Consider the following 25,387-nt stretch of genomic DNA (forward strand, 5'->3'; position numbering starts at 1 on the left):
CAATTCCTTTTTTCTTAACTGGGTTATATCTGTTTTTTCTGGTCTTTCCTAGCCTGGCTTGTTTGGCTATCTTTTGGTTGGTGCTGGCAACTAGAAAGAGAGTGGTCTGAAAAAGGATTGAGGAGAAAGACAACCATGTGATTTGGGTCCTAGATTAGAAGACCCTGGAGGTTCTGCATGTACCCCCCCCCCCCAAATGTTACATACTTGCTAAAACATCCAGGTGTCAGGAGTCGTGCGGTCCAAGCAGGCTCTTGACATGAGTTAGGCCTGTTTCTGTTCAAGAGCATCTTTCGGTTTTGTTTCCCTGAGCTGTTCAAACTATCCCCGCCCCCTGCCTTCCCCACCCCTGCTCTGACCTTGAGTCACAAGCAGGCAACTTCAGTATTATGGCTTGCTCACTCCCTGCTTCCCACCAGGCACTGTTATCTCCCAATTCCCAGGCCTGCTTGATCTTGCACCTGGGATTGCTTTATGCTTAAAGTTATGCTTTGTAGACTGGATGGTCATTAGCAGCTTTGAACCTGTGGATTGCTTATGCTGTACCTGCGGCTCCTGAATAAACGTTTACCTGCTTTAGACCTGCCTGTCTGAGCGAGTGACTTTTTGGGATTGCCAAGGTTGGCTGGAGAACCTCACACCAGGGTTTGAAGCCTCAGGCCCAGCTGCAGTGGTTCTTGAGATTTCCTTGCCTGGTTTAGAAAATCTTCAGACTATCCACAACTTCTTATGTTGTCCAAATTCAGGCAATGTAACAAACTGGAGTTTGTTTCTTGCACATAAACTATGATTCTAAATCACACTTTAATCCTGTTTTATAATCCTAGTTACTGGGAAAGAAACAAACCTCAAGGTACCCAGATTTAGAGACCACCAAAAGTTGTAATTAGACATATGCTTCTAATGCAGGAAGTCACCAGTCTTGGCACGGCCTCAGGAAAGGCAGAGCAGTGCAGGAGTCCAAGCTTTAAAGGCCCTTTCTTTCAGTTTGCTCATGACATCTGAATGCAGCCTAGGTGAAAATGAATGAACAGTGATTCAGTGCCTGCCTCTCTCCTATCCCAGTAGAAGCATGTTGTATCCATAGGGGACGGGGGGGGGGGGGACTACAGAAAAAACAACTCTGGCTCACCCATGGCTTCTTCGCCATCTAAGCCTCTGTACAAACTATCCTCTATGAGCTGCTTAAGTAATGCATTCTTTAAAAGGGGTAGCTTGGAACATAGTTAAAGCAATATTTTTATACTGGGGGGGAAAGAATTCTGATGTCAGATTTTGTACTGGAGTCTCAAATAGTGTTATTTTTCCCAGGGAGAGTAGGGCTGTGTATATTGGTAAACCCAAGCCGAAAATAAGCCAAGAATCACCATTTCGGCTTATTTCGGGTTCAGGTTTTACTGGAGAAAAAACCCGCAGGGAAATAGCCGAGCTGAAATGGCGATTCTCGAATAAGCTGAATATATATTCAGCTATTCGGGAATCTGCTATTTCCCCTTGTGGCAGGCAAGGAAAGTGAGTTATTATTTCCTTGCCTGCTGGGGAAGCCTACCTGGACTCGAGGACAACCTAAACCTAAAGGAGAGAGGAGGGCCATGAATTCTCAATGGCCTGGAGAAATGCAGATCAGAAGAACAGTGTTCTTTGGCCAATCACAGAAGCTGAAATTTTTCAAACTCTTCTGTGCTTGGCCAAAGAAAACTATTAAAGCAGGGGCCAGGCCATTTACCAGCCAGTTGACAGAGTTTGGTGTAGCTCCTGCTGCGTGATTCTCCCTCTGCCTTCCTTCCTGGATCCTGGTGCCTCATTCCTCTGACCATTTGGATTACCTGTTGGATTGAATTGGATTCCTTCCTGCCTGCTGGCTGCCTGGAGAAGAAATCATCGAAGGGTTTGAGATCATTTCATTGTTTTCCTTTTATTTGGGCCTTGCTTTCTTAATTTTTCTAGAAGCCTTGCCCTGTTGATTTGGGGGGGGGTCGAGGGGCTGAAATCTTCCATCTGTACACTATTAGCACTCTGCTTATTGGTTTTTTCCCCCTCCAAATATACTGGTTGTTGCACATTTATGTTAAAGTACCACTGTTTGCTGTTTGGATTTAGAGAGAAAACCTTGCTTGAAGAAAGCATTGGTGGGGGGCTTCTGTGAGGCACTGAATTCACTTTACTGGGAGAGGGATCCTGCAGCTGTTGCTGCCACTTGTTGGAGAGAGGTTTTTCTGGCAGCTGGTGTCTTCTTCTTGGGTTCTGCATTAGCTTTACATGGATTCTAGCATTCTCTTGGACGTTTTGTTGTGTTCATCCAGCCACTTCACAGTCAGCTTTAATAATAAGGACCTGTTAGGAATTTGTTGGGTAATTTAAATTTCCCTCAAGTTTAAACCATAGCTGTAGGGGTGTAGTTTCTTACCAATTAGGCTGTTAGGTCTTTAAAAGAGCAAAGGACATTGATTTCCAAATAGTTAAATAGCTCAAGAATTTATTGATAGCCTATCCTGGCCTGTATTGTGCCCGGGTAGCATTAGATTTACATTTCCACAGTTAGGAGGAAAGCAGTTCCTTGCAGAAAAAACTCCTCCTGGTTCCTTGGGAATCCATTGGTGGAGCACAGACTTAGAAAGGGTTTAATACCGTGTTGGCGAACCTATGGCATGCGCGCCGACTCCGGCACGCATAGCCCTCTCTGCTGGCACACGTGGCTCAGCTGGGCGGCGAGGGCTTTGAACTGCTCTGCGCTGCAGCGCGGAGCCGTTCAAAGCCCCTGCCCCCTTCCCTGCACTCCCCGCCACCAAGCTGGGTGGCAGGGACTTAGTACCCCCCCTCCTCTTGGATTCCAGGCGTGCGGTGGGGAGGAGGCGCGTGCTCGGGCAGCTTTTTTTCGCCTCCTCGGCGCGCGTGTGCACAATGGCCGGGGCCAGCCGCGGCGGGGCTCCCTGGCTGACACCTCCACGGCCGGTTGCTGCTGCTGGTGCTGCTGCCACCGGTGGCCAGAAAAGCCCCTCCAAACTCCCCCCCCGCTCCAGTCTGCCAGGACTTCTGTCCCGGGCAGCTGCCGTGGCTGCTGCATCCTCAGCTGCTGCTTTTGAATTTGCAAAGCCTCTCCCTCCCGCCACCCCACTGCATTCCGGTCCCAACTCTCTGGCAGCTGGTGCAGGGACTGGCAGGAGGGGCCAGCTGCAGCAGGTGGCGTGGCCGCTCCTTCCAGCCGCTTCCCATGGCACGATCCTGAGCCCGGGCTGCTGACTGTTTGCAAGGCAGCCCGGGCTGCGCTCGCGCGCACTCTCTCTCGGTGCAAACACATTGCAAACAGGTGGAAGGGGGGACAGGGTTTTGGGGAAAAACGGAGCAACGCGTGCATTTTGCAAAATAAAAAAGTGTTTGTGGGGGGGGGGGGGGTTTGCACAACTAGTGGCGAGCCTGATTTTAAAAGCCGATAAGAAAACCTTCGTCTCTAGAGATCTGAGAAAGAAACTGTTTTGTTTGCAAAATTGGGGGCGAAGGAAACGACCAGGCGGGATTTGAAAGGCAAGGATCTGCAAGGGAACGTGCCGCCCGGAGATCTGGGGGGCGAAGGGGAGAGGAGTTAACGCAGCCTGGGGATCATCCCGTCATTTCCCCCCCCCCCAAATGACTGTTGGGGGGATTGTTTTCTTCAGGGGTTTGGCAGCGTTGTGAAGTGCCCAGGCCGACTTTAGTGGCACGTCTATTGATCTCAAGGCTATCCCCAAGGCCGTGTCCCCTGCGCGTGTGTTGGAGGGGAAGCGCCGTTAAAACTTGTTTCTGTGTTTAGGATCGTGCTGCGCCACTGGCGAGTTTGAAAAACGACTCGGAAAGGAGCCCCAGCGCAATAGCGGGGACTTATTTCCAAGTGAGTTTTTCTTGCTGTTTGTTTTTAAGGATTGTGCTGTCTTTAAACGGGCAATCCTAAGCCTGCTTACTTGCGAGCAAACCCGATTTAACTTAGGGGCACTCACTACGATAGGAGATCGGCCGTCCATCCGGCACCAGCCTGTGGATGCTTACTCGGGGGTAAGCCACTGAACGGCAGGAGGAGGACCAGAGCGATAAATCTTCTGAGGATTTATCTGAGGCGCCATTTGAACGTGATCCCCTGCGCGCCCCACATGATCTGCGTGTTTACTAGGGAGTAAGGCCAGCGGGGTTCGGAGCGACCTGCCACAGCGGAGCAGTTCAAAGCCCCTGCCCCCTTTCCTGCACTCCCCGCCGCCCAGCTGGGAGTCCAGGGAAGTTGTTTTTTCTAAACTGAAACCTCAGTATTCAGGTTAAATTGCCGTGTTGGCACTTTGCAATAAATAAGTGGGTTTTGGGTTGCAGTTTGGGTACTCGGTCTCTAAAAGGTTTGCCATCACTGGTTTAATATATCCTCAGTGTAGGTACTTCCTCTTTTTACAAAGTTTCCTGATTCCATCTCCAGGACAGTGTGAGCGGTTAAACTTAGACAGGTCTCTAGACCAGGATCACCAGGTAATTGTTTAAAAAACCAAACAAACCAACCAGAAATTATTAAGTGGAGGTTAGGTTAGGGCCTCTTTTTGTTTGCAAAAATTTTTTTAGTTTGCTTGGGGGAGGGTTCATAAAATGTTTTCAGGGCAGGGACTGATTGTAGTCCAGGACAGCTAGCTAGGCCCTTCATCTTCTCTGCATTACAGATAGCCAGAGTTTGGCCCAGGGGAACAATGAGTCGTAGGGGTGTAGGTCAGAAGGGCCCTGAAGACAAAGCGAAGGAGAAAACTAGAGGGGTGGAGGGGGAGGGCTGCGGCTCCCCTCCGATCTGTGTGGAGACCAGCTCCATAGCCGGCAATGAAGAATCCACACACGATTCTCTTTGCAGAGGGGGGCTCTGGAGCTGCCTCACCCATGCAGGTGACTGCAGGTGCTGGCATTGAGCGGGGGTCTGCTGCTCAGGCTGTCCCTCCTCCTGCTGCTGTTGTTGAGCCTTCCCAGAAGCAGCAGGGGGAGGAGGAGCAACCTGGGGTGTCTTTGGGGCTGAGCTTCTTGGACAAGCGTCTTTTGGAGCTCAACCCCAATTCCAGGGGGGTGGTGCAGGAGGTTGCACAGTCACTGGACCAACCATTGACTTTGCCTCCTTCACACCCCAGCAGTCCTTCCAAGGGGAGACAGGAGGAAAGAGTGGAGGAGGCGCAAGAGGAAAAGATGGGGGTGCAGTCAGAGGTGCGGCCATCTCAACCCCTTCCCCCGCTTCCATCTTTCTCTGGGTTCCCTAGACATGGCATGTCTACCCCAAGCACCTCTAGGCAGGCTGCTCCTGTGGCACCTGCAGCAGCCCGTCCACGTAGGTGCCCCCTCACATCCTCAGTCTGGAAACACTTCCAGGTGGTGGAGGATACATGTTTCGCAGAGTGCCAGCTCCATAGGGCCCAGGTCAGTTGAGGGAGAGACCTTAATCATCTCTCCACCTCTGGACTCTGGAACCATTTGATGAAGCACCACCACTTGGTGCTTATTCAGGGGGAGAGAGGCTGGTGCGCCGGTGGCCAAAAAGCCAGGAGCCAGCCAAGGGGAGAGGCAATCACTGCCCTCACCTTGTGCTCTCCTCGCTGCACACAGTGCAGCGGCTCTGGTTGGGAAAGAACACCAAGCACCTGTCTGAGGTGCTTGGTGAGGGTGGCGCCAGTAGAGTGGCAAGAGGTGGGGTTAAGGCAGCAGCAAGAAGGCTCACTTGTCTCATCAGCGAGATGATCGCCCTTGACGGACAGCCCTTCAGCATCGTAGAGAATGCCGGCTTCCAAAGGGTGCTCCATGACCTGGCTCCCTGGTACACGCTCCCTGCTTGCACCATGTTGAGCAGGGACATGATACCCTCATTGTACAGGGCCGCCAGGGCATATGTGAAGGCAGAGATTTCCTGCGCTGCTGGGAGAACTGTGCACTTCACATCCAACATCTGGAGTAGCCTGCAGTTGCAACATGGGGACCTCTCCCTAACTGCGCACTGGTGGCAACCTGACTAGCTTCTGGGTGTGGCTGTGGGGAGCAGATCTAGATAGGGTTAGCGCCAATGGGCTGGCTATCACCAGGCTATGCTTCATGCTGAGAAGTTCGATGTGGCACACACATCAGACAACATCACCGCTGCCATGAGATGACAGTTAGCATCCTGGGTAGACAATGATGTCACCATGGGCTTCATGGTGACGGACGGCAGCAAAAACATCTGGGTGGCAGCAGCGGCATTGGGCCTGGAGGCATGGATTTACTGTGTGGCCCACCTTCTCCACCTTGTGGTGAAGGATGCCCTGGGCATGGGCTCCTCCACAGAAGAATCCACACTGGACGCCGCAACTCGTGCTTTCCAGCATCTCATTATGAAATGCTGGCATCTCACGGGTCACTTCTCACGCAGTGTGAAGGACAACTTTCTGATGTGTGATATGCAGACCCAGGAAGGCATGCCAGAGCCTCAGGGCATTGTTCTGAGAGAGCAATGTGTTGTGGACAGAGAGCCAGCTCAGCCGGGATGACTGGCTGACTATCTCTCAAACTGTGGAGGTCCTTCAGCCCTTTAAGGACTACACACAGTTGCTCTTTTCTGACACAGCAACACTGGCGCTGGTCATTCCTATGACGCACACACTTCATGAGAGGATGGCCAAGTTTCTTGAGCCAGCCAAAGGATGTGCAGAGTACCTTTCAGCAGTGCGAGCTGGTGCTGAGGCTGCAAAACGGTCTTCAGCCTCTCGCCCAGCAGCTGGTCTACATGATGGTGAACATGTGTGGTGACCTGCACATCAAGGGCAGCATCGCTGAATGGGCCAACCAGCTGGTGCACTGGAGAGAAGAGCTCTCCCAGCGTGGGCAGCAAATGCAAGCCCAAAGGGGGACCTTGCCAGGGGAGGAGGGGGGAGGGGCCCCAAGCAGCTCCTCTGCTGCTTATCCCCAACCTCCCCCAACCTGCCAGCCCCCCTCCCCCAGACAACCACCAAGATGAGCCTGGAGATGGAGCTCATCGGGTGGGCACTCGGCCCCTCTGTGAGGACAAGGCGCATGAGACAGGACACAGTGGCTGCGATAGTGAGGGAGTACTTTGCGGAGCCCTACAAGTCGCAGTCCACAAGTCTGCTGAGCTACTGGGCCATGAAGGAGTCGGTCTGGCCGGACCTCTCTCTAGTGGCCCAGAGGCTCCTCTCTTACTCGCCAATGAGCATCCAGAGCGAGCGCCTTTTTTCCCATTTGGGTGACACACTCAGCCCACATTGCTCATGCCTGGCACCCTGGCATGCAGAGCAGTTAGTCTTCCTCAGGGTCAACTTGCCTCTGTTTGGCTTCCCAGTTCTGGACTATGAGGATGACTGAGGTCAGCACATGCTTGTGCCTGCATTTCCTCAGGGCCTGTCTTAAGAAGTTTGGGTGAAACGCTTTTCCCAGAATAAAAAGTCATCATCATTAGAAAGGAGTGGCAGGTCAGATTCCCAATTGGATTGGCAGTCTCCCCTCCCCAACCCCTAATGCCACCTCGAACACACCTGCAAGCACACCGAGGCCTCCATTGACCCTTTGTGGCCATGCACCACAGAGAAATGGTGAAGGCGGTTTTCAGCTCACACACTCAGCCCCTTGGACAGGCAACCCACACCAAATTTGCATGCTGCTGAGATTGGTGCAGCTGCACCAAAACTGTTCCTCGTCTCTTCAGAGATGAAAGGGACACAGTAGGATAGGGGCCAGCATTTTAAACATATGTTACACAGCAGAAACCAACAGAGTGGCTACCACAATAATAAAGCTCTTCAAGTGTGTACCCCATAACTTTCTTCTTTGCAGGGGTGGGAGGTGGGAAGAGGAGAGCCAGTGATGATGAAAGGCAGCTGCAGCACCACAGTTTCCACCTAGTGGGCTGTGTGATGATGTGTGAGACTGCAGAGAGAGGAGGATCTGGGTGTATAACGAACCCCTCTCACTTTCTGAGGCCTTCCTTACAAGGGAAAAGTGTGGGTATGTGTATCTTTGTGGCGTGCCTGGTTGTTGTTGTCAGGTTTTGCACAGTGCGTTAGATTGGCTTGGTTGGTGCCACATCTGGGCTGGCAGCAGTGCCCCCAGACCTGGCATTGTGTGGCTGGACATAGGTTTTGTGTGTATGAGGGGCGTGTGCTGGCAGAGCATGCCTGGGTGCTGGTGTCTGGCCTCTGCCCTGCGCATAGTGTAGGTTTTGTATGGGATGGCAAAAGGGCCCCCACTTTTGATTTTGTTGTGGTATGTTGTGTTTCAGGGTTTTTGTAAAAAGTCTTGGCTCCATTAGACTTCTCTATGTGGTTTGTTGTGCTGCTAGGTTGGTGTCTGGTGGTTGTGTAGGGCTTGCGTGAGTTGTTCAGGAGGGAGGTATTGGCCTGTGCTTGTCTTTGCTTTTACACTAGAACTTAGACCTGTCCTCCCATTGCTTTCAATGGGCCCACTGAAAGCAATGGTGAGAAAATGGGCTAGGAAATTTTACCACCCATTAAAGTCCATGGGGATTCTTTTGCAAAGCTCTGTGGGGACATTTTTGGAGGTAGAGGTCCCAAATTCTCAGGGTAGCTTGAAGGGACTCTCCTTGCAAGAACCCCCAGGTTTGGTGAAGATCGGGTCAGGGCATCTGATTTTATGAGGTCTGGAAGAGGTCACCCCCTCCTCCATACAAAAGCATTGCAAAGTTGGCCACTGTGTGAACAGCCTGCTGGACTTGATGGGCCTTGGTCTGATCCAGCATGGCTTTTCTTTTGTTCTTACAACACTTTTAGAAAAAACCATAGGAATAGCCCCATTCACAGTAATCAGACAGTAAACTCACATCAGCATCCATACATTTAGCAACCAGTAGCAACACTGAATTCTCAGTAATCAGCTATTTTTGTCATGCCTTAAGAATTCAATGCAATGCTCTAATGCATATGTGGGACACAGGCATTTGATGATAGCCACAAACTTTTTTCTTCCATACAAGCACTTCCTACATAAAAAAAAATGTATAGAATTAGCTGCCAGGCAGTAACATAATCTGAGTTATATGGCAATATAGCTGGCCAGCAACAATTTCCATGGTGGTAGCGGTGAGTAAAATCCTACAGCCTTGACCATAGGAATTACTTTTGGCACACCTGTGAACATCCATTTACAAATGTGGCTTGTCTACAGGAGTACATATTCAGGGAAGGTTGGGACTTCATATGTTGGGCAAGAAGGACACAACAGTGTCAAGCATCTACCCTAGAATGTAAGCAGACAACTTTTACTAGTTGACCTAAATTTCTGAATATTATGAAGGCTAGGAATAAACTATACTAAACAAATATTACTATATGTATTTTAGTTTTCCCCCAGCATTCATTTTAATTGTAAAAAAATCAAGTTTATTCCAATTAAAATGAATGTTGGGGGGAAACTGAAATACATATAGTAATATTAATATGGTATTATTTGTATAATGTCAGGGTAACATTAGCATGAGCACAGCACTTTAAAATGCTTGAAGTGTTTTACATACATTATCTTCTTTCATTTCATCGCAGCAACCCTATAAAGGTAGGTCAGTAATATTATCCCCCATCATAGTTCTGAGGGAGGAGAAGGGACTGAAGCTATGAGACGGCGGCTTGTCTGGGGACCCCTTGTGAGTTCATGGTTCAGACCTCACTCTCTCAGCTTCTGTGCTATACCAACTTCTCTAACAGTTCAATCCTGAAGGGGGGCAGTTTCGGAGGGAAAAAGAGGCCTGCAAAAATAAAAATAATTTTAGAAGGGGAGAAATCCCCCATTGCCAACAACGGGACAGCACCACTGAAAAAGGTGGCACAGTCTCGCTGTCGCTCAAGGGGGCGTTCCCGGGGTGACAGGGCTGTGGAAGCTGCCTAAAGGCAGCTCCACCCCTGGGAATGCCCTGGGAATGCCCTCCCATGCTAGCGTGGGCTTTCCCGGAAAGGAAAGACCTGCTAGCATGGATGTATTGGCAGCAGCACCTGGCAGCGCTCGGACACCAGCATATTTGCCCCTGTGCCGGCATAGATGGCACCATATTTTGTGATAATGTGGCACCTACACCGGCATAGGGTCACACCCCAGAGGAGTTTCAGCCCCCTCCCTTTACGAATGGGCTCTAACAGTATTTACTTTACTATCAATACCACATTTGGCTACATCATTTGCTTGTAACAACATACAGACAATAACCTACCTGACATTGATAAATAGCACCAATTCAAACAATACAAAATCCTCATGGCCATCATACCAAGTTTGTTTCAAATGTGTACTAGGGATGTGCTTTCAAACATATCTGGTCTGAATAAGTATTTAAAAAACCTCATACTGATATTTTCTGGATATATTCAGGTGTCCAGATGTTATCTGGGATTTTCCAGGATAACGGAAAATGGGTCCGGAAAAATCCTGGAAATATTCAAGATTAGCCATGAATATTTGGAGCCAGCATCTGAAGGCTCCCATGACTGTTTTTTTGTTATTTTTTCTCTGTGTGTCTGTGCCTTTCTGGGCTTTGTATTGGCTTGCTGTGTTGGTTTCACTTCGATGCTGTCCTTCAAATTGGTTTTGTTGGTTTTGCAACATTGTATTCTTTGCATGAGTTGGTTTGTGCCAGGTGTGTGGGTTGTGGCAGATTCTTGTGTTTAATATGGCCTTTGATTGTGTTTAATATGGCCTTTGTTTATCAGGTGTACATTGGCTCAGATTCTCTTACATTTGTTGGACTTGCAACAATGTTCCTATACCACTTGCCTTGGACAATTCTCTGGTTTGACATTGGGTTGGATCCTTGGGTTATACGTTTCAGATTGCCATATTGTCCCACACTTCTGCTGGGATTCCCTGGTTCTGCATTGGTTCTTTGGACTTATTGGTTCTGTCTGCTTTGAGACACTTTTGGCCAGGAGTTGCGTTATTTGCTATGCTGTCTTTGGCTATTCTTTGCCCTGGAGAAAGCATGGAATCCTCACCCCATAGCAAGCAATGGGGGACGATTGGGGGCACCTTGTTCAGGGGCCCAAAGTATTGGACCTCTTGGGTCCAATTCACTTGAACTTCAGGGGTTACTTAAAGGAAAGACACCAGCAGCTCTGCTGCAATTTTGGTCTAATTTGGTCAAAACAAAGCTCCTCCACCTATCCAGAAAGATTCACCATAGGGAATAATGGAGCTGAATAATATTGGAATCCCGGGATGGGGGTGGGGGAACAGATCTGAATATTAAACTGGTATTTGGAACCTAGGAAGCTGGGGATACCAATATTTTTGGCTCCTTGATATCTGGATCCCCAAAATACTGATTTTTTCTAAAGGTGCACATCCCTAATATATACCGGGAGTTCTGTAACTCCCAGCTTCACAGGGGCTGTATTCCAATCATAGCTGCAGTACCTGTGGAGAAGGAGCTTCAGTCTACCCCCTGTGCCCCTTCCAAGAAATGAAATGGCTCCGCAGAGGTGCAATGTAAGTTTCGTAATGGAGCAAACAGTAGCTCCCCAGCAACTCCTCATTTCAAATGAGGTGTGTGTGTTTGTGTGGTGGGGCCAGAATAAAGCCCCTTCTTCATACACTCTATGGTTGCAATTGGAATACAGCCCTCTGGTGCCTGGGAGGCACAGAACCCTTGGTGATACGATTTCCTCATGGTGGCCAAGAATTTTGTATAAATTGAATTGGCCCTTAGACATAAATGTTATTCCCGTTGTAAATCAATAATTTCAGTTGAAGTAATTTATTCGGGCGTGTTTACAAAATATTTTGTGTTTAGTTCACCCCTCCAGGGGGTCATATGACATGTTTGTATTTTCTCCTCAGAGGTTTTCTTTATACACCCTTAGATCACTATACCTGCCAGCTCATTTTCTTAATGGGTTTGGTTCTTATCATACTTCTTCAAATGATGTCCCCAACAATAACAAGAGCCTTCTTTTCCAGAGCAGCAGTGACACTGGGAAAGCATGAAGGGGAACATTTAAGAAGGAAGGGAGAAAAGTCCATCTCAGGAGATATGCCTTTCAGCATCTGGAATTATTGCATCTGCAGAAGTCTATATGATGGCTGGTGTGTTTCTTCAAATGGGGAAAATAACTGCTCTGAAGCTGGAGGTTGGGAAAACATCTTGGGGGAAGGGTTAAAGGTGCTTAGCCCCACAGCTGTTATTTGTGACTAAAAACCCACTCACAGATCTCTTAGCACCATGTCTGATTTAACCTCTCTCAACTCAGGACATCAATGGCACACACAATGACCACATTTAAGGGTTCTGAAATGTTGAAAGTGAGAAGCTTTTATAAATGATGTTAAAATATTACACCACCAGACAAATCACATGCCTTAAAAGTACAGGTGATAGATAACAAGGACTTCTTACCAGATTTGTTCTTGCATTCTATATCATAGCCTGTGATTGGACTGTTTCCATCAAATCCCATGGTCCATCTGAGGGCAATGCTGCGGGCTCTCACTTCCCGAATTTCTATTTCAGGAGGATCTGGAGGTTCTGGGCAAAGAGAAAGGCTCTGCTTTAGTTAATGGAAGGAAACATCTGTGTAAGCTACATCAAGGAGCATGGTACAATAAATATAGCTTGTCAACAGAAGACAGCTCTCCATTTTCTGCACCTACAGACTTGTACCTCCATTTAGCCCATCTAATTCCCTTAAGGAGGAAAGGTACTATTTTGTTTAAAATAAGAGAATCACTTTGTCTCTGAATGTTATCTTATTTTAGAATCCCATGTTAACCATACTCCATATGACTATAAGAATGCTACTTTCTCCCTAAGTTGATCTAGGCTATAAAATTCACATTATAGGGAGATATCAATAGTAAATGTAAATGAATCAATGAGATAATACTTTTAAAATTGAATGTGTGTGTGTGTCAGTGAGTGAGCAGTGTTGTTCCAATTTCTTTATATGTAAAGTTGAACAGCATAGGCTTAAACCCAGTGTGTGACTAGACTTACATCTACAAAGTAACATAACACATTAACAGTATTGGAAGTTAAAGAAAGGAGGGGAAGAAAATGTTGCATGTTCCCTATTCTTTGTGTGCATGTGTATATTTGGATCTCTACTAGACCATGAAGGCAAAATCAGTTCTAATAGTTTGTAATGAACAGTTATTCTAGCTTAATTACTCAACCAGAATATAAATAAATAAATATAATTCTTAATGTATGCACTCAGACTCTTCCATGCTGCATGAACATCTATCATTTACATATTTTCTCATTTTTGATAGCTCATTTATATTACTTATAGTATCACTCATATCACTGTAAATGAGAATCAGAATCTGACTTTATCGAGAAGTCCTGGACTTCTGTGTACTTGTAGGAACTGATGAAAACTGCAGCAGCAGAAAACTAGCGGTTGGGAGAAAGGTGGTTTGTGAGTTCTGATTATATCTGGCATCTTACATGTAAGCTCCAAGGCATACAAGCATGTGAGCAAGTGTTGTATGCACGGCAAGCAGAGCCCAGTGGCTGATTTATATTTCAGCCTAGCATTTGACAGGGCATCACCTCACCCATTCCAGGGCCTGCCGATCTCTGCCTGAGTACCCCCTCCCCAAGAAATATCATAGGGAGAACCCAGCCTGGGGACATTCCAACTACAAATGTAAAAATACACTGCAGTTGCCAGGATGCCTTTGATTGATTAAACGTGAAACATTTTGTTTCTAAATATACTGCAGGTTTACTGTTCCTTCTTCAGAAAGAAAATCATATTGTTTTTGTACTACTTCAGCCTATTTGGGCTTTGGAGATCTAGAGCTACTAGAATGCAGATTAAGTCTCAGTGACGTCAATTATGTTTACTCACACATAAGTATTTCATATTTTAAGCCTATATATTAAGAACAGGAGTGGCCTGAAACATGAATGGCCATGCAGAAACAGCCGAAAAGCACTTACCTGCCCTGGGGTTCCAAGCAGTGATAATGGCATTTATTGGGCTTCTTAAAACTCATGTGTTTTAAGATATGAAGCACCTGCCTGAGATATGAAGCACCTGCATGTTGTGCTGATCAGCAAATGCTGGTTGCATAAGGGATGGCACATGAACTGAGAGTCCTTTAAATCTGCTAGGTGGAACCCCAACCCAAATAGGTGCTTTCTATTGGTTCCCATGGTGTCATCATCATGTTTAAATTGACCCCAAATACTTAAATCTACTTCTCTCAAGAGATATATTCCATGCTTATTGATAGATTTCTCCTTTGATTGTTCCAGTGTAAACAGAAAGTAGAGGCTGAAACATCATAATACAAATTCTAATGTCCAAAAGGTCAGGCACTATTTATTTAGGGACTAGAACCCCCCAACAGATTTCTGAGCATGACATAAACTTACTGTACTACAAAAGCTGTGTTTTTTTCCTTATGTTGTCCTCTTCCTACCTTGCACAGTGAGCTGAATTATTCCACGGTCCTCCCCATATGAATTGATAGCATGGCAGGAGAAGAAACCAGAATCTTCTCGCACCGTTGGCAAAATCTACAGTGCAGATTGAGAAAAATAAATAAATAAATAAATAAATAAAGTAAAACTCATTTTCAAAATATATTTACACCAAGATAGGTGATCCTACATGACAATTTTCTATGCACAATAAACCACATTTGGTGCACATAACATACATAATTAGACTGAATGAACAGCAACGTTGTAGCCATATAGTCCCAAACCAAAAGAGAGGAGAATGCAGCAAAACACTGTCAAGCAAAACACAAGAGCTACTAGTGTAGAAGTACTCCAATTGTACAGTTCTTCTTTACTTGTTTTTAGATTGCATTATTTTATTTAGCCTCTATTTTGATATAAATGCAAAACATGATTGGTCGTTATTGGAAAAAGCTATGCAGTTCAGTCTTAAACAGAATTACACGCTTTAAAGATGACTGACATTGATAAGGATAACTCTGCTAAGGATTGCGCTGCTACAGGTTCTTGGGGTCACATCTTCCCTTTCCCCTCACGTGAAACTCAGATATTGAAGACTTCCTGGCTTCCTAAATCATTTATAAATGATTTGGATGAAGGAATAGAGGGGATGCTTATTAAATTTGCAGATGATACTAAATTGGGAGGGGTAGCAAATACGGTAGAAGACAAAGCCAAGATGCAAGATGATCTTGACAGGCTGGAGAAATGGGCTAGAACTAATAAAATGTACTGCAACAAAGACAAATGTAAAATTCTGCATTTAGGTAGGAAAAATCAAATGTATAATTATAGGACGGGGGAGACTTGTTTGAGCAGTAGTGTGTGTGGAAACGATCTTGGGGTCTTAGTAGACCAAACACTGAACATGAGTCAGCAGTGTGATGCTGTAACTAAAAAGGCAAACGCAGTCTTGGGCTGCATCAACAGAAATACAGTGTCCAGATCACGCAAAGTGCTGGTATCGCTTTACTCTGCTCTGGTTAGACCTCAATTAGAGTACTGTGTTCAGTTTTGGGCACCACAATTTAAGAAAGATTTAGACAAGCTGGAACGTGTCCAGAGAAGGGCAACAAAGATGGTGAGGGGTCTGGAGACCAAGTCCTATGAGGAAAGGTTGAAGGAGCTGGGTATGTTTAGCCTGAAGAGGAGAAGGCTGAAAGGGGATATGATAACCATGTTCAAGTACTTGAAGGGCTGTCATATAGAGGAGGGTGCCGAGTTGTTTTCTGTTGCTCAAGAAGGTCGGACCAGAACCAACGGGTTGAAATTAAATCAAAAGAGTTTCTGTCTAGACATTAGGAAGAATTTTCTAACAGAGCGGTTCCTCAGTGAAACAGGCATCCTCAGGAGGTGGTAAGCTCTCCTTCCTGGAGGTTTTTAAGAAGAAGTAAGATGGCCATCTGTCAGCAATGCTGATTCTGTGACCTTAGGCAGATGATGAGAGGGAGGGCATCTTGGCCATCTTCTGGTCACTAGGGGTGTGGAGGGGGGAGGTAGTTGTGAATTTCCTGCATAGTGCAGGGGGTTGGTGGTTGATGGCCCTGGTGGTCCCTTCCGACTTTATGATTCTATGATTCTAAACACAAACAGTTCCCTTGTAAAGAGACCTAATGCTGCTATACATACTGAGGCTGGCTTCAGAATTAACTCACTGGGGTCTCTTTGCTCTTTCAGCAGAAGGAACTTAGCCTGGATTTCCCTGCTTCAGACTGCAAGTGGGGATTAATGATCAAATAGCAAAACTACCATGTGTTCCACACACACACACACACATTCCAGTATGGTATAAACAAATTCCACTCAGAAACAAAATATTTTCCTTTCCTTTCCTAATGCTTACTCGGTGCATATATGTGGACAATGCCCTACATACACAACTAGTCATCAGTAGGGTTGCCAACCTCCAGGTGGTAGCTGGAGATCTCCTGCTATAACAACTGATCTCTAGATGACAGAGATTAGTCCCCCTGGAGAAAATGGCTGCTTTGGCATTTGGACTCTATGGCACTGAAGTCCATCCCCTTTCTAAACCCCTCCCTCCTCTGGCTCCAACCCCCCTCCCCAAATCTCCAGGTATTTCCCAACCCAGAGCTGGCAACCCTAGTAATCAAACTCAGGGCCTTCTTTGCCCTTCCGTCTACAAGCCATGTTTATTCTTGCAGCAATAATATAATAGGGACTACCATTCTGATGGAATCGAATTTACAGAGCTCAACAAATACTTATAAATGTAACCTCAAATTGTAACATGACATACTATGGAAATTATTTGACTCCAATACTGATTTTAAGGTTAAACGTAAGCTTTAACACAATTGCATCTTCAACAATTATCAGTGAGCTTTGCATCCATTTTTAAGGGCTGAGATACTATTTATATGATAATTTATGATGGTTTATAATCTCACAGTTGTAGAGATGGAATTATTTAAGTTTCTCCTTGTACACTGAAGAGTAAACTTGCTGTGATAATTTGCCTATTAATTCATAAACCCTTCAATTTTTCCATATTGCCCTTTTGTAAAATTTTGTACTTCAAGATGAAAACATAAACATTTTGGCCATTGGTGTTTAATGGATAATAAAATATATATTCTGTTTTCAACAGAAGGCCGTTTTCTATATTTATTAGAAGTATTTATAAAAACGAATTTAGAATTAGGGGCTAGTAATGATAACATCAAAAGCTCCACCACATTTCGACTTGGGCCAAACCTTTTCAAATCCTCCTGTCCTCTGACCAGTAGCTAGCTTTCTTTGTATGCACATTGGCAACTTGAGTTGAGTATTAAATTCATTTTATTTATTTACTCATCCTATGCAAGAAAAAAAAACCATTTGTTTTCCATTCTATTCTTAGTTCAAGGTCTTTGTTTTTAATTAATCATTACTTTCAGTTTTTTTAAGATGGCCTCTTGGTATTTTATAGATTTATTTGGTAAATCTCTCTCTCTCTCTCTCTCTCTCTCACACACACACACACACACACACACACACCTGAGCTACAAGTTTGCAATTGTGGTTCAATATTAATACACACAACAATTTTGATTTCTCTTAATTCAAGATCCTTATTATAGGCTCTGATTATCTCTGAAGCCTTTCCCCAAAACCTAAAAGTATCAGCTGTTGTTGAATGAGCATCTTCAAACTTCAGTATACATATTGTATTAAACAAAAACTGTACTCCTGCACTGCATGTGATGTACTTTTTACTCTCATTTTATTTCAGTAACTATTTTATCTATTTATTAATCTGGCTTTAAAATGCAAAATGATGATTATCCAGATGCCTGCCTGGATACCACACAGTTTAGATAACTCACTCATAGATGTTCACAAGTGGGGCCTAGGGAAACATTATTTTCAAATACATGATGTTCTCAGTAACAGAAGTGAATGCTGGAAATTCAAAGGGCTATTTTGTGTACCATAATTTCAGAGGGATAGCCACGTTAGTCTGTTGCTTCAAAGATAAACAGGAGTTCGTGGTTCCATAAAGACTAACAAAATGTTATTCCAGCATCAGTTTTTATGAACTAGAGCCCACTTCTTCAAATGCATCAGAGTAAATGGGCTCTAGTTTACAGATGCTTATGCTGGAATAAGGTTGTGTTAGTCTTTAATTTGCTGCAAGACTCCTGTTTATTCATATCCCACAGAAATCACATGGCATATAGTGAGATTGCTAGAATATAGCTAAACAAACCATTCTAAATGGAAGGCAATGATCCAGTAACTAAGGAGATTAATAATCATCACACTGATCTATATTAATAACATGAATATCTGACCTAATCCTGGGGTCACTTTCACACAAGCAGTGACTTCAGTGTAACACCTGAAAGAAGATGAATACTTTACCCTCTTATCTTCAAATCTTCCCATCCACATGGCAGCGATTTTCTATGAACCTGTCCTCACAGAAGCCATTTCCCCCCCTGCCACTGGCTTTTTATTTTTGTAAAAATGCACACTAAAATATCGTCATATTGATATATCATTGTAACAATAGGTGGAACAGTTCTGTGAATTCCCAGCTCTCGTTACAAAAAAGTAAGTCTCTAGCATCTTCCTTTGTGGAGATATAAGGGAAAAGGCATATCATCACAATGGAAAGGGCTAGAGGCTTACTTTAAAAAAAAAACGTCAGCTAGGTTTTCTCAGAACCTATTCCACCTATTGTTAATGATATATCAATACAAGCCCTCACCTTATGGAATGTCCTGCTTGACAAAGTTAGGAAGGCTCCCACTGTCTTGGCTTTCTGCACACTTTGCAAAACAGAATTGTTCAAGAAGGCTTTTTTGCACTGGGAAATAGGAGTGTACTGTAATGATATGATTCAGGACATTGCATTGCTAAAAGGATAGGGACTGGGGACTAGACTACCGTGTTGCTGCCTATCACTTCAAATACGTTCCGACTATGTAAGTTTTACACCATTTAAAGTGTCATGTTTAAATGCTTATGCTTTTTTTCAGGTTTGTTTCAACCCTGTTTCGGATTTCTCAAAACAACCAGACCCTATTTCTCAAAACAACCGGACCCTATTTCTCAAAATAGGCCAAACCCTATTGTGTTGTTCATTGGATGTCCCATCCTGTTGATCGTATTTGACTTACGATGTAATCTGTCTTGACTCTCAGGAAGAAAGGTGGACTGTAAACAATGTAAATAAATAAAATAAGTAAATAAACAATGATATTCTGGCCTTGTTGTGTTTTTTAATTCAGAAGCCTTGGTGGCCACTGCTGGGGGACTGGGGCAAGGAAACGTGCCATGTGGAAGCCCTGCTGCCACTGAACTTGACCTGCACCCTACCAGCAATGGGGAAACCACACAAGCTGCTCCCTGTGTGGAAACCACCTGTGAATAAACACAGACAAGAAACAGAATAAGTCCAAGGTCATTTGTGTTTAGATAGAACTACCACTCTAATAGGCAGAGAACACGTTGGTCAAATTACCTGTAGAGTAGAGATCACTTCATCACCCACTTCCTTTGTGGAAACAAGATACCGGGACATTTCAGGATTAATTATTCTGTCTTCTTTCTCCCAGCGGACTATGATGGGTTTTTCCCCATGTGCCGTGCAACTCATCTCTTTCTTCTGACCCTGTGTTGCCAAGGTGGTGTTTGGATAGGAGGTTATCATAGCAGGAACTAAAAATACAAAAATATTAACACACCAATTAAGAGCTTGATATGAATGTGAGAAGTAGAAATGGCAACTGTGCTGTAAAAGAGGTCTCACTAGATAGTCTTGCTTGTTATTTCTTACAATCGACTAAATTTTGTGCTTTTATTTATTTATTTATTTATTTAATTATTTAAATGGTGAAGAGGGGGTTATCTCATATCAAAACAATCAGATGGAAAGAGCCCTAAAGGCAAATAGCAGCAGGAGTGCACATCTGTGGTGTGCCACATAACTACTGAGAGGCTGGGCTTGGCTAACATTAGAGATTGCAATGGGTCATAGATATGAAAGTCACATCTATAGCCAGAATCCATAGAATTGTGGAACTATTCTGGTAACCCAAGAGAGATTTAGGTTTGTACACTCAAACAGCAGTCCTCTTATAGTGCATTTATGTATTTAATTCATTTACACCCTGCCATTCTCCCCAGTGGGGACCCAAAGAGGCTAACATTATTCTCTGTTCCTCCATTTTATCCTCATAACAACCCTGTGAGGTAGGTCAGGCTGAGAATGTGTGACTGGCCTAAGCAAGCTTCTGTGGCAGAGTGAGGCTTGAACCTGATCTGACACTGTAACCACTACACCATGCTTTATGTTATGAGATGCTTTTATGCATCTTGGTTGAAGACAGCACAACTGCCTTGCATAGACACAGAACATTGCCCATTCCCACCCCCCAGGATCGTTTATGGGTAGTGTGGATATGCCACTTTTAAATTAGTTACTTTAATTGCTATTTTGAAATACTAATGCTTGGTGGCATGACCTTTTCGCATGTCAGAGCTATTGATGCTTGTATATGACAATATGTCAGAATGCAGCCTTTCCCACTGGAAAGGTTTCTGAACCATAACAAACTGATTTTCTAGCTACAAGAACACAGGTTGTAGTTTGTGCTTCAAGAAATGGATCTCATGTGGATAACATTACAGAAAAATCTAGGAAAGAATTTGGTGAGGAATGACACACTACCATAGCATTGTTAGGAGCTATTCCAAATAGCTGCCCTTTCTATTCTGCTTATGGCTAAAAACATCTAATGTTTTCGCAGATTACTATGTTCTATAAAATGAAAATAATTTGTATTTGTTTGTACCCAAGTCATACAGTGATATGGAAAAGCAGTATTCAAATGTCTTATAAAAATCAAATAAATCAATAAATTGGTTGAATAAATAAACTGATTGAATTATACAAAGAATTTAAAACCAAACAGACTGGAAATCATCTCCAAATGTCTATAAGATACACACACATGCTTGTATCCTACCTCTCCATTGGAAACTTTCCTCCTGCCTAAGAATTCTGTTGGAAGGAACAGACTGTGCAATGTCACCTAATGCCAGTACAGATGGCGGAGTCTCAGGGGAGGACACTAGAGAGTCAGTAAAGGGCGTGCCCTGATCTTTCCTTTGTCCACTCCTGTTGCTGTCCCTTCGTTATTCAGAATGCTATTTTCAGGGGTTCCTTCGTTCTGGTCACTTACCTTCTCTTTCTCTCTTCCTCTATCCACCAAGAGGGCTGGACATGGTTTCTACACTCTCTCTCCATCCTAGCTTAGATATATATAGCTAGAAGCCTTTATTCTTCCTTTCCTATCTAGTATGGTGTTGTCTTTCAATAAAGAACTACTTCTTTTTTAAGTAACAAACCTCAGTGTAGACTTTTTTCTCAAGCAGCCAGAATATAGAATTCTACTCAGGTCTGCTTTCAGAACCTTCCTTCAACAAAAGTGACTCTTCGTCCAGTGGAAGAGCCACTTCCAGCAGACTGGAGGAAAGGTTCAAACCCTGCTGAGTGGAATGGTGGTGTAAAGCAGAGTGAGGTTATTCCTAAGTGGAGAAATAGGGCCTACCCATTATCTTTGGCATTAAAAATTCCATCAGTATCTGTATGGGAAATGGTTCACAATTATCACAGAACATCAATTCCTACTTTTCCTCAGACTTTTCTTGTGAGGGAAGTGGTGCTCAACATGGCATAAACAGAACATATGATGAGGGAAAGGATTTGCAGTCGAGGATTGGCATTGGGGTAGTGCACAAAAACCTGGTTTCTTTAAATGAAACAAAGTCCTCAGAGCCAGATGAACTGAATCCAAGGGAACTCAAAGAACTTGCAGATGTAATTTCTGAGCCTCTGTCCATTATTTTTTAGAAGTCTTGGAGGACAGGTGAGGTGCCAGCAGACTGGAGGTGGACAAATGTTGTCCCCACAAGAAGGGAAAAAGGAGGATCCGGGTAACTACCGACCCATCAGCTTGACTTCTATAACAGGAAAAGTTTTCCAACAAATCATCAAACAGTCATGTCTGACTAATCTTATCTCCTTTTTTGAGAAAGTTACTACCTTGCTGGATCAGGAGAATGCTGTAGACATAGTTTATCTTGATTTCAGTAAGGCTTTTGATAAGGTTCCATATAATATTCTTGTTGACAAATTGGGAAAATGTGGTTTAGATCCTATTACTGTTAGGTGGATCTGTAACTAGTTGACAGCTTGTACTCAAAGAGTGCATGTTAATGGTTCCTCATCCACTTGGAGAGGAGTGACTAGTGGAGTGCCTCAGGGATCTGTCCTGGGCCCTGTTTTGTTCAACATCTTTATAAAGGATTTGGATGAAGGAATAGAGGGGATGCTTATTAAATTTGCAGATGATACTAAATTGGGAGGGGTAGCAAATACAGTAGAAGACAGAGCCAGAATACAGGATGATCTTGACAGGCTGGAGAATTGGGCTAAAACTAATAAAATGCACTTCAACAAAGATAAATGTAAAGTTCTGCATTTAGGTAGGAAAAATCAAATGTATAATTATAGGACGGGGGAGACTTGTTTGAGCAGTAGCGTGTGTGAAAAGGATCTTGGGGTCTTAGTAGACCAAACACTGAACATGAGTCAGCAGTGTGATGCAGTAGCTAAAAAGGCAAACACAGTCTTGGGCTGCATCAACAGAAGTATAGTGTCCAGATCACACAAAGTGATGGTATCGATTTACTCTGCTCTGGTTAGACCTCACCTAAAGCATTGTGTTCAGTTTGGGGCACCACAATTTAAAATGGATGTAGACAAGCTGGAACATGTCCAGAGGAGCGCAAGAAAGACAGTGAGGGGTCTGGAAACCAAGTCTTATGAGAAAAGGTTCAAGGAGATGGGTATGTTTAGCCTGAAGAGAAGAAGACTGAGAGGATATGTTAACCATCTTCAAGTACCTGAAGGGCTGTCATATAGAGGATGGTGCCGAGTTGTTTTCTGCTGCTCCAGAAGGTTGGATCAGAACCAACAGGTTGAAATTAAATCAAAAGAGTTTCCGTCTAGACATTAGGAAGAATTTTCTAACAGTTAGAGCGGTTCCTCAGCGGAATGGGCTTTCTTGGGAGGTGGTAAACTCTCCTTCCTTGGAGGTTTTTAAGAGGAGGTTAGATGGCCATCTGCCAGCAGTGCTGATTATATGACCTTAAGCAGATCATGAGAAGGAGGGCATCTTGGCTATCTTCTGGGCATGGAGTAGGGTTCACTGGGGTGTGTGTGGGGGAGGCAGTTGTGAATATCCTGCATAGTGCAGGGGGTTGGACTAGATGACCCTGGTGGTCCCTTCTAACTCTGTGAGTCTATAAACCATTGATTGGACTCTTTAATAAAAGGAAAGCTGTGCCTACCATGGTTGCAGCCCAGATACAACGTTGGGCCCTGACACTAGCGGTGTACCAATATAAGGTAATCTACAAAGCTGGTAACCAACATGGAATGCAGACACCCTGAGCAGATTACCAATACGAGAAGCATCCAGGACTTAAGATGTCCCTGAGGAAATTTTATTGTTGATGGAGCATCTTGATCAAACCCCAGTAAAAGCTTCTCAGATCAGAATCTGGACCAGGCAGGATCCAATTCTGTCTCAAGTAGCACAGTTCATTCTGCACGGCTGGCCCACATGGTACAGTACGGTATGGTACAAATTTATGGTCTATAGCCAAAGGCCATTACAATCAAATAAACATAAATCAGAACAGCTTCTACAAATAAATTCAAGTACAAATATACATTGCTATCAATTACATTTAGTTATCCGATTTAAGTACAACACTGACTCAAATTTTCCTTGCGCTAAGGCAAAAAGAGACAAATTGTAAGAAACTACAGGGGCTGCCCCACATAGAATCCTGGAAAAGCAATTCATTCCTATTGGAGCAGGAGGGCTGAATTAAGTATGGAAAATGGGTGCCTATTGTGGGGTACCAAGGTTGTGGGGTAACAAGGAAGACAGAAGGTCCTACAGGAACTCATCCTTGTTGCCAATTTTGTGATCTCTCTGTGGTAATGAAGTAAATCTCTGTACTCACATGAATTGCAGAATGTAACACAACTTCTCTATTGCAACTAAAATCAGACTAACACAGAAAAGTGAAAGGAAGAAAAGAGAACAGTCCAGGAGGTGGAGTTTTCCTCCAACCCACAAATAGGTTCCAGTTAACTCTTTACTATCCATTTTGTTACAGGTGGCATACAATTTGAAACTACATATAAGATTCCTAATGTATAATCCACACACCCACACACCATTCTGCATGTAGAAAACAGAATTCTGAAGTGCATGTCCATAAGAAGCCTACTGGCTGATCACATGCTATTATCTGCCTGTGCATCCAGGCCCAAGAAGGATCATCTACATGGAACCAATTATTCCCCACTGCATCACAAACATGCCAAGCAAGGCTTGATGAACTGGGAAATTGGAAGCATGCTACAAGTACCAGTGGGGTATACAGCTGCCCAGTTCCCCCTGCACACACCTAACAAAGATTTCTTCTGCTGGAATGCGTAGAAAATTTGGCTAAAGCTGGGCTGCAGCAGAGTGGAAGTTTTTATTATATATTGATTAAGTTTGTCGGTCACTTTTACAAGTTCCAAATAGATATACAATGAAAAATTAACAATATTATTTTTTAATGAAGAACACTAAAATTAATAGGGTTGCCAAGTCCAGGTTGGGAAATTCCTGGATATTTTGGGGATGGCGCCAGGGTTTGGGAAGGGGAAGGACCTCAGTGAGGTATATTTCCATAGAGTGCTCCCTCCAAAGCAGCCCTTTTCTTCAGGAGAACTGATCTCTGTCATCTGGAGATCAGATGTAATCCTGGGAGATCTCCAGGCCCCACTTGGAAGCTGACAACCCTAAAAACTAAACAAATAGCAGCAAAAGAAAAGGGAAGGAAAACCCAGAAGAGCTGACATAATTATTAAATGCCAAATAAACAGAAAGGTTTTCATCTCCTTTTGCAACCTCTGCAATAGTGAGGCCAGGCAGACAACATGAGAGAATGCTCCTGAGCTCTAGGAGCAACCACTGAAAAGACTCTGCTGCATGCAGAGGCCAATCTAGCCTATACCATTTGAAGCTGGCCTTTTCTAGCTGATCAGAGAGAAATTCAAGTGGAACAGATGCTCCTTAAGATAACCAGGACCATTTGGAGCTTTAAACGCTAAAACCAGGACTTTGAATTTGGCAGAAAAGTATAAATTGCCAATGTAATTGCCTCTGTACTGGTGTTAACAGAATTGTGCTGACTAATACAAGAGACTAGTTGAAGTATTTTACACTAGCTGAAATTTCTAGATAGTCCTACCTAGATTGCATTTTAGGAACTTATTCTGGATGCCGCTAAATAGCCATTGGAGAGATCTCAGCTTCTGAACAGAGGGAGCACTTGAGAAAATGAATAAAAGTTGGGGGGGGG

General features: G+C 44.3%; 1 protein-coding gene across 3 annotated transcripts in view; it reads right to left on the minus strand.

The window, feature by feature from the left end:
- DSCAM (DS cell adhesion molecule) overlaps positions 1-25,387 on the minus strand; it is a 439,612-nt gene that overhangs the window by 140,044 nt on the left and 274,181 nt on the right. For all 3 annotated transcript variants that reach the window (XM_056858130.1, XM_056858129.1, XM_056858131.1), the window contains 3 exons: positions 19,413-19,609; positions 14,398-14,494; positions 12,362-12,490 (listed from right to left, as the gene is read on the minus strand). In XM_056858130.1, the coding sequence (XP_056714108.1) occupies positions 12,362-12,490; positions 14,398-14,494; positions 19,413-19,609 (423 nt within the window). The remainder of the gene's footprint in view (positions 1-12,361; positions 12,491-14,397; positions 14,495-19,412; positions 19,610-25,387) is intronic.

This window comes from Euleptes europaea, chromosome 12 (assembly GCF_029931775.1).
Source record: "Euleptes europaea isolate rEulEur1 chromosome 12, rEulEur1.hap1, whole genome shotgun sequence".
Lineage (NCBI taxonomy): Eukaryota > Metazoa > Chordata > Lepidosauria > Squamata > Sphaerodactylidae > Euleptes > Euleptes europaea.